Source organism: Tauraco erythrolophus, chromosome 31 (assembly GCF_009769465.1).
Source record: "Tauraco erythrolophus isolate bTauEry1 chromosome 31, bTauEry1.pri, whole genome shotgun sequence".
Lineage (NCBI taxonomy): Eukaryota > Metazoa > Chordata > Aves > Musophagiformes > Musophagidae > Tauraco > Tauraco erythrolophus.
This window is the reverse complement of record NC_141495.1, coordinates 753,521-768,844: the sequence shown is the minus strand read 5'-3', so window position 1 is coordinate 768,844 and position 15,324 is coordinate 753,521. Positions and strand designations below refer to the sequence as shown.

The 15,324-nt window shown below is 70.2% G+C and overlaps 1 protein-coding gene across 1 annotated transcript; it reads left to right on the top strand.

Moving 5' to 3' along the window:
• Nucleotides 1–1,118: 1,118 nt before the first annotated feature.
• FMNL3 (formin like 3) lies at nucleotides 1,119–14,433 on the top strand. Its single transcript, XM_086628589.1, is given in 28 exon segments — nucleotides 1,119–1,265; nucleotides 3,662–3,745; nucleotides 3,821–3,836; nucleotides 3,839–3,900; nucleotides 3,984–4,060; nucleotides 5,219–5,302; nucleotides 5,616–5,768; nucleotides 6,735–6,843; nucleotides 6,934–7,007; nucleotides 7,096–7,192; nucleotides 7,840–7,914; nucleotides 7,997–8,107; nucleotides 8,186–8,335; nucleotides 8,463–8,564; nucleotides 8,656–8,902; nucleotides 9,090–9,158; nucleotides 9,469–9,593; nucleotides 9,671–9,873; nucleotides 10,704–10,938; nucleotides 11,037–11,105; nucleotides 11,230–11,310; nucleotides 11,419–11,548; nucleotides 11,634–11,794; nucleotides 13,026–13,127; nucleotides 13,227–13,316; nucleotides 13,412–13,523; nucleotides 13,627–13,725; nucleotides 14,401–14,433. Coding segments are annotated over 27 exon segments (3,057 nt in total). The 3' UTR covers nucleotides 13,719–13,725; nucleotides 14,401–14,433.
• The last annotated feature ends 891 nt before the right edge of the window (nucleotides 14,434–15,324 follow it).

Sequence of the window (15,324 nt, the reverse complement as noted above, 5' to 3'; positions counted from 1 at the left end):
CCCGCTCTCCCCGCGGGGGCGGCAGGTGGGTCCCGGTGCCGGCTCCGGGACGGCGGAAAGACCCGGACCTCTCGCGCCAGGGCCGGGACAGCAGCCCTCCGCCTGTCGCGAGACTGAGACGGGACCGGAGCCGTTTCGGTTTCGCCGGTGACGCCCCCGGTCCCCGGTCGGTCGGTGGCGCGAGGGCAGCGCCGGCCGTTGTCAATGGGTAACCGCCGGGCGACCTTTACCCACCAACGCTGCGCCCAGCCCCGGCCCCGGCGCTGCCCCGGGGCCGCCGGCACCCGCCTGCTCCCGCTGCGGGCACCCCCGGGGGGGCGGCCCCCGGCTCCCCCCGCGCCGCTGCAGCCCCCGGGAGCCCGGCGGACCCCACGGGGGGCCGGACCCGCGGGTTCCCCCCCTTCCCGGGCAGGGAAGCCTGGTGGGGGGCGGCAGGAGCCGCCCAGACCGGGCCCCCCGCGGGGTGAGGCGCGGCGGGGGGGCAGAAGCCGCCCGGGACCCCCCCGGTGAGGCCCGGTGGTGGGGGCGGGAGCCGCCGGGACCCCCCGGTGAGGCCCGGTGGGGGCTGCCCCGCGCCCGCAGCCGCCGCTCGGGTCCCGGGGGGCCGCGGGGACCCCCAGGGCCGGGCCGGGCCCCCCCCGCCGCCGCTCGGCCCTCACCTGCGCGGCGCTCCGCCGTCCGTGCCAGGCCTCGAGCGGTCCCTGCTCCGCCACGCCCCCTGCGCTCATTGGCCGGCGCGCAGCGAAGGCCCGCCCTCCGCCTCGTCCTATTGGCCTGCCTATTGGGGAGAGGAGAGCCGACGCCGACGCCCATTGGCGGCCGGCCGCGCCCGAGCGGAGCCGTTGGCCAGGCGCTCGTTCCCCTGCACAGAAGCTCGACGCTCATTGGTTGCAGTAGACAGGACTGGGCCAATCGGCATCTGGCGGGCGCTCTTGGGCGCCCCCCGGTGGCGCCGCCGCCCGTTCGCCCTCGGGCGCCCCCTGGCGGCTCCGCCGCGGAGCTGCGGGCGGGGCGGGGCGGGCGGGGCGGGCGGGGCGGGGCGGCCGAGGGAGGCGGTGGCGGCGGCCGGACGCGACGGGCTGAGCCTCCCCCGCCGCCCCCCGGTGCCTGGGCCGGGGATGGGGAACGTGGAGAGCGCGGACGGGGAGGCGCTGCCCCGGGGCCCGGGATCGGCGGCGGCCCCGGGGGGGCCCGGGCTCCTCGCCCCGGGCAAGATGCCGATGCCGGAGCCCTGCGAGCTGGAGGAGCGCTTCGCCCTGGTGCTGGTGAGAGACCGACCCCCGCCGCTGCGCCCCCCGCCCGCCGTCCGCTGCGCCCCTCCGGTTCCCGGTGCGCCTCTCCGGTGCGCTTCCCCCGGTCTCCGTCCCTGCTTCCCCTGGAGCCCGCTGCGCTCTCCCGGTCCGTCCCTACCCGGGACCCCTCCCGGTGCGCCCTCCCGGGCCGGACGCGCCCCGCCGCCGCGCTCCCCTCCCGGCGTCCGGCTGCGGGCGGGCGGGCGCGGCCGGTGACGGCACCGGCGCCGGGAGGAACCGGGAGCAGGCAGGGAGCGCCGGTGCCCGCGGGGCTGGGGGCAACCCCGGGGGAAGCCCGTCCCGGGACAGCCCCGGCGGGTGACGCCGCTCCCGGTGCCACCGGGGGGGGGCCCTTCGGCCCCGGGACTTTTTGGCCCGGGAAAGTCCCATCGCGGCGGAGCACGGGGCTGGGCACGTGGTCCCGGTGGGCGCGGGGTCCCGGTGGGCACGGGTGCCCCACAGGGTCCCCTGTCCGCTGTCACAACCGGGGCGGTGTCCTTCCCGCAGCGGTCACCGGCCAAGGCTGCGGTGCCATCCCGTTACCGGGACGTGGCTCGGCAGTGACCCCCCGTCCCCACATTGTGCCCCCCCGGTGCCATCGGGGACCACCAAGGCCACGGAGGCCACCATGTCCCACCGGTGCCCGGCTCACGGCATGGCGCAGCGGCCCCGTGGCCTGTCCGCTGTGGGGTGGCCCATCTACGGCGCTGCCTTTGTTTGGGGGGGACACCCACCGGCTGGGTGGCACCGGGACTGGGTGGCACCGGGGCACACGGCCCCCAAGATCCGGCACTGCCGGCCCGGTGGTGGCCGTAGCCAGTGGAAGCCGCGTCCGGGCAGGAAATGCCGAACGTGGCCCCACGGGGCTCTGGGAGCCGGAACCAAGGGGTCCCGGGGGGCACTGGCACCGCCAGCGTGGGACTGTCCCGCCGGTGGCGAGTGGCACCCGCCCGCGGGGCCGTTGCCCGTCCCTGCATCCCACGCGAGGCGGATGCGGCTGCCGGTCCCCGTGGGGCCGGTGGCGGGGGGGACGCATCCTGCCGAGTGACGCCGACGCCGGGGCGGTGTGGGATTTTGGGGGTGGTGGCACTGGGGAACCCCCCCGTCGGCCAATATCCCACAGTGCCCCGGCGTTGGCGTCGCCCGGTGCCGTCCCGGCTACTGCCGGGGCGGAAAATTTTCATCATGTGATGGGGCTGCAGCGCCAGCGGCCCCCGAATGGGCAGGATCTGGCCCCGGGTGCCCCCCGCCGTGGGGTGGGCTCCCATCCCAGTAGCCCCCAGTCCCCAGGGGGGCTGAGTCCCAGGGCAGCTGGGTGGGGGTCCCGGGTGGGGGGTGGTGGCGGAGGAAGTGCCCAGCCGGGAGCGGCCCCGCTCCCGCCACAAAGGCAGGAAGCCGAGCGGCGGGAATGCCGGCGAGGGCGGCGGGCTTCAAAGCCCCCCCCCCCCCGGTGCCCCCTGCCCGGGGCCTCCGTGCGTCGCCCCCCACCCCGCCGCCATCCCGGGGGCCCCGTGATTTTACCGTCGGCCACGGCGTACGGATAAGCGTGGCCTTGTGGGGAGGGGGCACCGGCTGCGTTCCCAGGGCGGCGTTGGCGGGGACCCCATCCCGGGGGTGACGTCCCGGCGTGTGCCCCGCTCCGGGGGCACACAGCCTCGCCCAGGCTCTGCCCCGGTTTCCTGCGGCTCCGCTGGGCCAGGCTGACCGGGAGTCGGATAATTTTAGCTGCCGTAGGGCGGGCAGAGTGCTGGCACCTCCCGGCTGTGGCGGTGGCCAGTTCCTGCTAATGGCACTGCCCGTGAGCCACCTCGCCAGGGTGGCATTGCCCGCCGAGGTGGCATCAACCTGTGGGGTGGCATCGCCCACTGGAGTGGCCCGGAGCCCACCGCCATCCAGTTTCCACCATGGCATCCCGTTTGTGCCGTTGGCAGTACCAATGCCCCAGGCCACATCCCGCACCAGCGGTCGCCAGGGTCCCTCCTGAAGACGCCCAGTGCCCCGCTGAGCTGGGCACCACTGCCAGGCTTTGCGTTGCGGTCAGGGAGCGGAGGCTGCGGTTTGCCGGCGAGGAAGCGGGTACAGACAGGAAGGATGCGTCGGCACTGGGGAGATTTGGTGCTGCCGGCGTCTGGCACGTGGCACTGGTGGCACTGCCCTCCCCGTGCCATGTGGGTGGTGGTGCCCACTGGTGTTCCCAGTGCCAGGGACGCTGGCTGTGCCATGGGGCTGGGTGCCCTCAGTGGGGACCCCGGCTGTGCCGTGGGACTGGGTGCCCTCAGGGGGGACCCCAGCTGTGCCGTGGGGCTGGGCACACTCGGGGGGGGCAGTATCCCCATGTCCCCCAGGGTGACCCCCCTGTCTGCCCCCAGAGCTCCATGAACCTGCCCCCGGACAAAGCGCGGCTCCTGCGCCAGTACGACAACGAGAAGAAGTGGGACCTCATCTGTGACCAGGTGGGGTCTGGGGGGGGTCCTGGGGGGGGGTGGCGCTGCCGTGCCAGCGTCACCAACCCCCCCACCGCCCCCCAGGAGCGGTTCCAGGTGAAGAGCCCCCCCACGCCTACATCCAGAAACTGCGGAGCTTCCTGGAGCCGGGCGTCACGCGGAAGGTGAGGGGCTGGCGGGGGCGAGGGGGGGGTCAGGGGGGGTGAAGGGGCCAGGGGGTGCCCGCTCAGCCTCACTGTGCCCCCAGAAGTTCAGGAGGAGGGTGCAGGAGTCGACCAAGGTGCTGCGTGAGCTGGAGATCAGCCTGAGGACGAACCACATCGGGTGAGCCCGGGCACCCGGGGGTGGGCGGGGGGGTCCCGGGGGGGGGCACAGGGTCCTGGCACCGGCCCCGCTGCAGCTGCAGGGGAAGTCGGAGGCGCTGCAGGAACTGGGCTGGTTCCTGTCCCGGCTGTGCCGCCGGCCAGGGCTGCCGGCGAGTGGGTCCCAGGGGGCAGCTGGTGCGGGCGGAGGGGCCGGATCCCACCCGGCTTCTCCTGGCACCGGCACCGTGCCGGCGGCACACCGATACCACACTGGCAGCTCGTCCCTCCGGCGTGCCGGGAGCTGCACGGAGGGATGGGGGGCGTGAGCAGGGAGGGTGGGGATGTCGTCGGTGGGTGCCCGGCTCCGCGGCCGTGGTCATGGCTGCGTGCTCGGGGTGGCTCGGGCACGTGCCAGGCTGTGCCCCGCCACCGGCCCCGCCACCGGCCCCGCCGATCGGCGCTTCCCTGCCCGCAGCCCGAAAATAGCAGCAGCCGGAGACAGGAAATGGGCTGGGGCGAGGGGCTGGTGCCGGCAGGAAAGGGGCGGCCACGGCCCCCCCCAGCCCCCCCATCCCCGGCTCCCGCTGCTGCCAGACTCACCCCCCACGCCGCGGGCAGGGGCACGGGCAGGCGTGGGGACCCCCAGGGGTGTGTGCACCCCCTGTGCTCCAGCGCTCCGGGTGCAGCCCCCCCTCTAACGTGCACCCCCACCCCTCCATGCAGACCCCCCCACCTTGTGCACACTCCCAGTACACCCCCCCGCACCCCGCCGTGCACACACACACTCCCACCATGTTTCCCCACCCCCCCCCGTGCACCCCCCCAGAGCCCAGCGCAGCCCCTCACTCATCACCCTAAAGCCCAGGGGGCCGGGGCACCCCGGACCCTCCCACCCTGCGATGCCTAGGTGCTGGTGGGGGGGCACAGCCCCAGCACCCAGCTCAGCTTCCCGCCTTGCACCCGGGGCCGAGCCCTCCCTGCCCTGCAGCCGGCAGATAACGCGGCACCGGCGCTGGCACCGGCGATAGCCGAGGGGCTGCAACCGCCACCAGAGCCGCGGGATGGCCCCGCTGTCCCCATCCTGGGGGTCCCGGTGGTGGGAGGATTGTGCCAGGGGATGGGATGCAGGGTGTCCCCCCCCAACTCCCGGGGGCCTGACGGGCACGTGGTGCCATAGGTGGGTGCGCGAGTTCCTCAACGATGAGAACAAAGGGCTGGACGTGCTGGTGAACTACCTGTCCTTCGCCCAGTGCGCCGTCATGTGAGTGGGGTGCTGGGGGGTCCCTGGGGTGCGGGGGGTCCCGGGCACGCAGAGGGTCCCGGTGCCCCTTGGCAGCTCCCTGCTGCGGGCGGCTGATACCGCTCAGCCCCTTACAGGCACCGAGCCAGGACCCGCCTGCTGCGGGGTCCCGGGGGGACGGGGGTCCCGGGGCCACCCTCGCGCCTCTCCCCACCCGCCGCTGCCCAACCGCTGCCCGCTTCAGCGCTTGCCGCGGTGGCTGTGCCGCTCCGCGCCGAAACCGTCTGCCACCCCCCTGCCCCCCCGCTGCCACCCACGCGCGTGTCCCACCCAGGTTGGATTTTGAGTGCCCGGAAGGCGGCGAGGACGGCGCGCTGGAGAAGCTGCGCGCCTGGAGCAGGTCCATCGAGGATCTGCAGCACCCCAGCGCCCTGCCCGCCCCCTTCGCCAGCAGCTTCGCCCGCTCTGCCCGCCAGACCGCACTACGGTACGTCCCGCCGCTGCGCCCAGCGCCTGCCCAGCCACGGCGCTGCCATGTGCCATGTGCCCTGTGCTGTCCTACCCCTGGTGTGTGCCATGCACAGTTCTGCCATGGTGTGTGCCATGCTGTTGTGCCCCGTGCCGTGGTGCCTCGTGCCATGTACTGTGGTGCGTGCCATGCACAATCCTGCCATGGTGCGTGCTGTGCCATCGTGCCCTGTGCCGTGTGCCATCCTGCCATGGTGCATGCCAGGCCATGAACCATCCTGCCATGGCACATACTGCACGCTCGCTGCCGTGTGATGCGTGCCATGCTGCGTACCACCCTGCCCATGGTGGATACTGTGCCATGCACCATCGTGTGCGTGGTACGTGCCACGTCCTGTGTGCCAGCTGCCCCATGGCACACCCCAAGCACCAGGCTGTGCCTTGCCCTCGGCGCGGCCTTGCCGTGGCACGTGCCACGCGTGCCTCATCCGCGCTGCCTTGCATGCCGCGTGCCGCCCACAGCAGCTCGCCGCTGCCATCCTCGCGCTGCCCGTCCCTCCGCCTGCCACGGCCGCGCTGCCTCTGCTCGCCCCCCACTCTGCCTCTGCCCCCGTGCCCCGGGGTAACGCGCCCCGTCTCTGCTTCCAGGCCGGGCCCCCCCCTCTCTGGCTGCGCTCTCTCTCTCTCTCCTCTGCGCCCACCTGGCCGCTCGCCCGCCGGGTAAGTAGCGGCTGCCCGGGGCCAGCCCGGCACTCGCGGTGGCTTCGTGCCGCATCTCTGCCAGCGTCTGTCCCTCTCGCCCTCTGCCTGCTTCTCTCTGCCTCTGCCCCTCCGAATGCCCCACTGTGCCCAAGCTGTCCCCGTGCCGTACCCACCCTGGTCCCCACCGTGGTCCCACGGGGCTGGTTCCCGCCCGGGCAAGCGCTGGCGGCGCAGCAGCGGTGGTGCGAGGGTCCCGCTCACCGGTGCCCGGTGTGTCCCCCAGCTATGGCACGCTGCCAAGCCGCAGGGCGCTGAAGAACTCGCGCCTGGTGAGCCAGAAGGACGACGTCCACCTCTGCATCATGTGTCTCCGGGCCATCATGAACTACCAGGTACTGCCACCCGCGGGGGGGGGACACCGATGCCACTGGTGCCAGCGCCACGCTGGCACTGCTGACGCTGTCCCCGCTCCTTCCCCACAGTACGGCTTCAACCTGGTCATGTCCCATCCCCACGCCGTCAACGAGATCGCCCTGAGCCTCAACAACAAGAACCCCGGTAAAGGGGATGTGGGGGTGGGTTTTGGGGAGTGGGGGGGATCCCTGGTGCCAGCCGGGGGTAACGGTGCTGGCACTGCTCTGCTGTAGGACGAAGGCGCTGGTGCTGGAGCTGCTGGCGGCCGTCTGCCTGGTGAGGGGCGGCCACGAGATCATCCTGGCGGCATTCGACAACTTCAAGGAGGTATGGGGGGGGGGGGCAGGCTGGGCTGGGGGGGACTGGATCAGACTGGGATAGGGGGACAGGATCAGGCTGGGCTGGGGGGCTGGGGGTGACAGGATCAGGCTGGGATGGGGGACTGGGGACACCAGAATCAGGCTGGGATGGGGGACTGGGGGGGACAGGGTCAGACTGGGATTGGGGGACAGGATCAGGCTGGGATGGGGGACTGGGGACACCAGAATCAGGCTGGGATGGGGGACTGGGGGGGACAGGGTCAGACTGGGATTGGGGGACAGGATCAGGCTGGGATGGGGGGACTGGGGACACCAGGATCAGGCTGGGATGGGAGGACTGGGGGGTACAGGGTCAGACTGGGATTGGGGGACAGGATCAGGCTGGGATGGGAGGACTGGGGACACCAGGATCAGGCTGGGATGGAGAACCAGGACCTGGTACATGGAGGAACTGGGGGACACCAGGACCAGGTTGGGACGGGGACTCTGGAGCCCCAGGGATGGGCGATCAGGGAGGGTGAGCCCAGGCTGGGACAGGGGGCCTGGGGGCACCAGGCTGGGGCTGGCATGAGGGGGCTGGAGCCCAGTGGCTGGGGGGACTGGTGGCTGGGGGGGGGCCATGCTGGTGTGACCCCACGTGTGCTGCTGGCGCAGGTCTGCAAGGAGAAGCACCGCTTCGAGCGGCTGATGGACTATTTCCGCAACGAGGACAGCAGCATCGACTTCATGGTGGGCCACCCTGTCCTGGGTGACGCGGGGGTGTCTCTGGAGGGGCAGGAGGGGCTCCTGGTGATGCCAGCCCTGCCCGTAGGTCGCCTGCATGCAGTTCATCAACATCGTGGTGCACTCGGTGGAGGACATGAACTTCCGCGTCCATCTCCAGTACGAGTTCACCAAACTGGGGCTGGAGGAGTTCCTGCAGGTACGGGGCGTCATGGGGGTTGGGGGGGGCACCCCTAGGAGCACCCCCCTGTCCCTGACGCCGCCCCGGTGCCCGCAGAAGTCGAGGCACACGGAGAGCGAGAAGCTGCAGGTGCAGATCCAGGCGTACCTGGACAACGTCTTCGACGTGGGGGGGCTGCTGGAGGACGCCGAGACCAAGAACGTGGCCCTGGAGAAGGTGGAGGAGCTGGAGGAGCATCTGTCCCACGTACGTGAGCACGGGGGGATGCGGGGACATTCCCCCCGGGGTCTGGCTTTGCCCCCGGCGAGGCCAGCGGTGATACCGGGGGGGTCCCCGAGCCACTGTCACAGCCGTGTGTCCCCCCCCCCCGCAGCTGACGGAGAAGCTGCTGGACCTGGAGAACGAGAACATGATGCGGGTGGCGGAGCTGGAGAAGCAGCTGCTGCAGCGGGAGAAGGAGCTGGAGATGGTGAAGGTGCGTGGCGGGGGGAGGCCGTGGGGAGCGGGGCAGGGTCCTGGCCCCCCCCCTGCCCCCGACACCCCCACGTGACACCCGCTGTCCCCAGGAGACCTACGAGCACACGAGCCACCAGGTGCACACGCTGCGGCGGATGATCAAGGAGAAGGACGAGGCTTTTCGGCGGCGCTACGGCTCCGAGCCCCCCCCCGTGCCGGGGGCTGAGCCCCCTCCCCAGCCCGAGCCCGAGCCCCTGGAGGAGGCCCTGCGGGTCCCTGTCTTGCCCCCTGTGGAGGCTGCGCCCCCCCCACCCCCCCCGCCGCCCCCCCTGCCGCCCCCCGCACCCCCACTCCCAGGTGAGGATGGGGAGCCCCCCCGGGGCATCCCCAAAACTGGGGCTGCGGTGTCCCCAGGGCTGGAGCATCCCCAGGATGGGGGGTGAGCTCCAAAACCAGGATGTCCCTGGTGCTGGGGGGGGGGGTGTGTCCCCAAAACTGGGCAATCCCCCTGGCAGGATGGTCTCACCCTCTCCTCGCTCCGCAGGCAAGTGCCCCCCGGCCCCGCCGCTGCCCGGGGCTTCGCCCTCCATCGCCCTCACCGTCGGGCTCTCGGGTAGGTAGGGAGCGTGGGGGGACCATGGGGATGGGGACGGAGAGGGTGGGGGGACCATGGGAATGGGGACAGGGAGGGTGGGGGGACCACAGGGATGGGACAGGGAGGGTGGGGGGACCACGGGGATGGGGATGGGGATGGGACAGGGAGGGTGGGGGGACCACGGGGCCAAGGGACGGGTGCAGGGACCACGGCACGGGGCCAGTGACAGCCTGGGGAGTGGCACACCAGGCTGGGGTGGCTCAGGGTGGGCAGAGGACACGTCCCCCCACCCCGGCGGGGGCTGAGCCGGCTCCTGCGCCGCTGGCAGCCATCCGGATCAAGAAGCCCATCAAGACCAAGTTCCGACTGCCCGTCTTCAACTGGACGGCGCTGAAGCCCAACCAGATCAGCGGGACGGTGTTCAGCGAGCTGGATGACGAGCGGGTGCTGGAGGTGAGCGCGGGCACCGGGCTGAGCGGTCGGGTGGGCACCGTTGCCACCACCTCTGAGCCCCCGCCTCGTCCCACCAGGACCTGGACTTGGAACGCTTCGAGGAGCTCTTCAAGACCAAGGCGCAGGGTCCAGCCCTGGACCTCGTCTGCGCCAAGAGCAAGGCGTCGCAGAAGGCGGCCAGCAAGGTGACGCTGCTGGAGGCCAACCGTGCCAAGAACCTGGCCATCACCCTGCGCAAGGCGGGCCGCGGCACCGACGAGATCTGCAGGGCCATCCACACGTACGTGGCCCTGCGCTGGGGTGCAGTGGTTGGGGGGGGGGTTTGTGGGGCTGGGGGGGGGCTGGCTGGGGTGAAGAGGGGCCAGGTGAGGTGCAGGGGGGCTGGTCGGGGTGCAGAGGGTCAAGCAGGGTGCAGGGAGGGCTGGTCGGGGTGCAGAGGGCCAGCCAGGGTGCAGGGGGGCTGACTGGGTGCAGGGGGGTTGACTGGGGTGTAGGGGTCCAGGCAGGGTGCAGGGGGGCTGTTTGGGATGCAGTGAGTCCAGGCGGGGTGTAGAGGGGCCAAGCAGGGTGGACTGGGGCTGACTGGGGTGCAGGGGACCCAGACAGGGTGCAGGGGGGCTGTTTGGGGTGTAATAGAGCCAGGCAGGGTGCAGGGGGTTTGATTGGGGTGCAGGAGGGCTGGTTGGGGTTCAGAGGTGCCAGGCAGGGTGCAGGAGCTCTAGTTGGGGTGCAGTGGGGTCCAGGCAAGGTGCAAGGGGGACGACAGGATGCAGAGAGTCTGATTGGGGTGCAAGGGACTCAGACAGGGTGCAGGGGCTGGCTGGGCTGCAGGGGATCTGGTTGGGGGTGCAAGGGGTCCAGGCAGGGTGTAGGGGGGGTCTGGCAGGATGCAGGGTGCTGATTGGGGTGTAGGGGGTCTGGTAGGGGTTCAGGGGTGCCAAGGCAGGGCGCAGGGGGTCTGGTTAGGGTGCAATGGGGTGCAGGGGACCCAGACAGGGCACAGGGGGTCTGGTTAGGGTGCAATGGGGTGCAGGGGACCCAGACAGGGCACAGGGGGTCTGGTTGGGGCGCAGCGGGGAGCCGGTCCTCGACGGCGCGGCCGTGGGGCAGGTTCGACCTGGCGACGCTGCCGGTGGACTTCGTGGAGTGCCTGATGCGGTTCCTGCCGACGGAGGCGGAGGTGAAGGCGCTGCGGCAGTACGAGCGGGAGCGGAAGCCGCTGGAGGAGCTGGCGGACGAGGACCGCTTCATGCTGCACTTCAGCAAGGTGGAGCGGCTGCCCCAGCGCATGGCCATCATGGCCTTCCTCGGCAACTTCGCCGAGAACCTCCAGATGCTGACGCCGGTACGGAGCTGGGGAGGGGGGGGATTGCACCTGCCAGGGGTGCCCGGACCCTGCACCACAGCTGAGCCGCCCCCCCACCCCATCCTGTCCCCCTGCAGCAGCTCAACGCCATCATCGCAGCCTCGGCCTCCGTCAAGTCCTCGCAGAAGCTGAAGCACATGTTGGAGGTGAGCGTGGGGGGAGCAGGGATGCAGGGACCCCGGGGTCCTGCTCACCATAGGGGGGTGGGGGGGTCCTATGGAGGGGTCTCGCTCCTCCCTGACCCCCATCCCTGCTCCTTGCCCCCCACAGATCATCTTGGCGCTGGGCAACTACATGAACAGCAGCAAACGCGGCGCCGTCTACGGCTTCAAACTGCAGAGCCTGGACCTGGTGGGCAGCCCTGGACCTCCCCCCCCAGCCCCGGGTGCTTGGGATGGGGGACCCCAGGGGGGTCCCACAGCCCTGACCACCCTCCCGCTGCCCTGAATCGTTCTGCAGCTCCTGGACACCAAGTCAACGGACAGAAAGATGACGCTGCTGCACTTCATCGCGCTGACGGTGCGGGAGAAGTACCCGGAGCTGGCGACCTTCTGGCAGGAGCTGCACTTCGTGGAGAAGGCGGCGGCAGGTGCTCCCCGTCCCCACGTCCCCCACCCCGGCTCGGCATCCCCCGGAGCCCTGTGTCCCCTGACCCGTCCCCCGTGTGCCCGCAGTGTCCCTGGAGAATGTGCTGCTGGACGTGAAGGAGCTGGGCCGGGGCATGGAGCTGCTGCGGCGGGAGTGCGGGCTGCACGACAACGGCGTCCTGCGCGCCTTCCTGGCCACCAGCGAGGGCAAGCTGGAGCGGCTGCAGAAGGACGCGCGGACGGCCGAGGTGAGGGCTGGGGAGCACTGGCGTGCACGCCTTGCTTTGCATGCTCCTTGTGCATGCCTTGCTTTGCACGCTCCTTGTGCACGCCTTGTTGTGCATGCCTTGTTGTGCACACCTTTCTTTGCACACTCCTTGTGCACGCCTTGCTGTGCACATCTTGCTGTGTGCACCTTGCTTTGCACGCTCCTTGTGCACGCCTTGTTGTGCATGCCTTGCTTTGCACGCTCCTTGTGCATGCCTTGTTGTGCATGCCTTGCTTTGCACGCTCCTTGTGCACGCCTTGTTGTGCATGCCTTGCTTTGCACGCTCCTTGTGCACGCCTTGTTGTGCACACCTGTTGTGCACACCTTTCTTTGCACACTCCTTGTTCACGCCTTGTTGTGCACACCTTTCTTTGCACACTCCTTGTGCACACCTTGCTGTGCACATCTTGCTGTGTGCACCTTGCTTTGCATGCTCCTTGTGCATGCCTTGTTGTGCATGCCTTGTTGTGCACACCTTGTTGTGCACACCTTTCTTTGCACGCTCCTTGTGCACACCTTGCTGTGCACATCTTGCTGTGTGCACCTTGCTTTGCATGCTCCTTGTGCATGCCTTGTTGTGCATGCCTTGCTTTGCACGCCTTGTTGTGCACGCCTTGTTGTGCACACCTTGTTGTGCACACCTTTCTTTGCACACTCCTTGTGCACGCCTTGTTGTGCACGCCTTGTTGTGCACACCTTTCTTTGCACACTCCTTGTGCACGCCTTGTTGTGCATGCCTTGCTTTGCACGCTCCTTGTGCACACCTTGTTGTGCACACCTTGCTTTGCACGCTCCTTGTGCACGCCTTGTTGTACACACCTTGTTGTGCACACTCTTTGTGCACACCTTATCGTGCACATATTCCTTTGCATGCTCCTTGTGCACGCCTTTTGCTTTGCATGCTTGTGCATGCCTTGTCATGCACGCCTTGCTTGCACACTCCTCCTGCACGCTCCTCATGCACATCTTGTTTTGCACGCTCCTCGTGCAGGCCTTGTCATGCACACCTTCCTTTGCACGCTCCTCACACGTGCTTTATGCACACGTTGCTTTGCACGGCCCTCGTGCACTCCTTGCTTCGCACGGCCCTCGTGCACACCTTCCTTTGCACAGTCCTCGTGCACTCCTTGCTTTGCACACCCCTCGTGCCGGGAGGCCACCGGGAGCCACGGGACACGTGGCCCGCGGTGACCGCCCGTCCCCCTGGCCAGGACGCCTACAACACGGTGGTGCGGTATTTCGGCGAGAGCCCCAAGACGACCCCCCCGTCCGTCTTCTTCCCGGTCTTTGTCCGGTTCATCCGCTCCTACAAGGTGAGGTGGGGCCGGGAGGGGACACACGCTGCTGGGGGGTCGGTGACACCGGTACTGGCCGGGGGGCTGGCACCCACCACCATGCCCTGGCCCCGGCAGGACGCGGAGCAGGAGAACGAGACGCGGAAGAAGCAGGAGGAGGTGATGCGGGAGAAGCTGCTGGCGCAGGAGGCCAAGAAGCAGGAGAAGGTGAGGGTGGGTGGGCTGGAGGAGACTGGGGGGGGGGACACACACGGAGGGGACACGTGTGTCCCCAACCCGGGGTCCCCGCGCCTCCCTCGCAGCGGAACAAGTGGCAGCAGCAGGAGCTGATCGCGGAGCTGCGGCGGCGCCAGGCCAAGGACCACCGCCCCGTCTACGAGGGCAAAGATGGCACCATCGAGGACATCATCACCGGTACGGCCCCCGCCACCGCCCCTGCCCGGGTCCTGCCTGTACCCGGGGGCTGACGGCTCCCCATGTCCGTGTCCCCCCCCTCCTCGCCCCTGCCCCCCTGCAGCGCTGAAGAGCGTCCCCTTCACCGCCCGCACCGCCAAGCGCGGCTCCCGCTTCTTCTGCGACCCGTCCCACCACGACGAGTCCAGCTGTTAGCCCCCAGGTACCGCCTGCATGCCCGGACTCCCGGATACCCCCCCCGGATACCCCCTGGATCCACCCCCTGGTCCCGCATGTCCCGTCCTGCACGCCCCCCTCCCCGCATGCCGTCACCCCAGGGTGCCCAGCACCCGCTCCCAGCCCCTTGGAGCAGAGCAGGGTCCTGGTGTGGGACCCTCGTGCAAGGCTGGGGTCCGGCACAGGATCCCAGCACAAGATCCTGGTGCAAGGCTGGGTCCTGGCACCGGATGCTGGCACAGGATCCCAGTGCAAGGCTGGGTCCTGGGACTGGATTCCGGTGCAACGTTGGGGTTCCGGCACAAGGTCTCGGCACAGGATCCTGGTGCAAGGCCAGGTTTCCAGTATGGAGTCTTTGATGTGGTGCAGGGTCCCAGCACAATACTGGATCCCAGCACCGATCCCGCTGCAGGATGAGTCCCAGCACTGGATGCTGGTGTGAGGCTGGGTCCCAGTGAGGGTCCTGGTGCAGGGCTGGGTTTCCAGCACCGGGAGGTCTTTGCTGCAGTGTGGGGTCCCAGTGCAGTACTGGATCCCAGCGCTGGGTCCCAGCCCAGTGCCTGGAGGACCAACCTTGGGCTGCCTTGGCCCCGTTGGGGGGTCACCCGGGCTTGTCCCCCAGGCCAGGGGGGTCCCCCTGACCCTCTCCCTTCTCCCGCAGCCCGCAGGTGGATCCGCCTGTAGCCGAGCAAGGGTAAGGACTCGGGGCTGGCGCCGGGCTGCGGCGGCCAGGCTGCCTCAGTTTCCCCTCCTCACTCTGCTCTACCCCACAGGCCTGAGGGGACGTCTCCGTCTTGCCCCCGGCACCGTGCAGGGACATCCCGTGCCACCATGCTCGCCTGGGCTGGCAGGTGGTGGCCCCGGCCCCCCAACCCTGAGGGGAACGTGTGGCCCAGACCCCCCCACCGAGTCTGCCCATGGCAGAGGCCAAGTCCTGCCTCTGGCTGGGGGGGGGGCCCAGCGGCGGTGGCTGACCCATGGGGTGCCCCACTGGGGTCCCTCGTCCCCATCGGGGTCCCCTCATCCCCGTGAGGGTCACCGCCCCAGAGCCCCCAGCCCACTGCAGGGACCGGGCCCCCCCCCCAGCGCTCGTCACTTTGACCACTGATGTGAACACTAATTGCCAAAAAAAAAAAAAAGGGACCAAAGCCAGGCCGGGGTGGGGGGTGGCAGGATGGTGCCCCCTGCCCCGGACCCCCCCAGACACCCCCCCCTCCCCGGCGACTTTTTGTACATGTGAAATATATGGAGTCTTTTATGTGGCTGCTGCCTTCTTGGGGGGCCGGGGGGAGACGCAGAGGGGACCCCGGCATCCAGGGAGCCCCCCCATGCCAGGGGTCCTGTGTCCCGGGGAGGGGGGGGGCACGTGTATGCCAGGAGCAGACCCTTAAGCAGGGCTTTGTGGCGGCGTTATTAAAGCTGCGGGATTAAGGGAGGGAGGGGACACGCTTTGCGGGGGGGGGGGAAGCCCCCCCCCCCCCAGCCCCACTGCAGGGTGGGGTGGCCCCGGTTCACCCCACTGCTGGCAGCTGTGGGGGACTGGGAGCAGTTTAGGGCTGGGGTGGGGGAGCAGGAGGGGATGGAG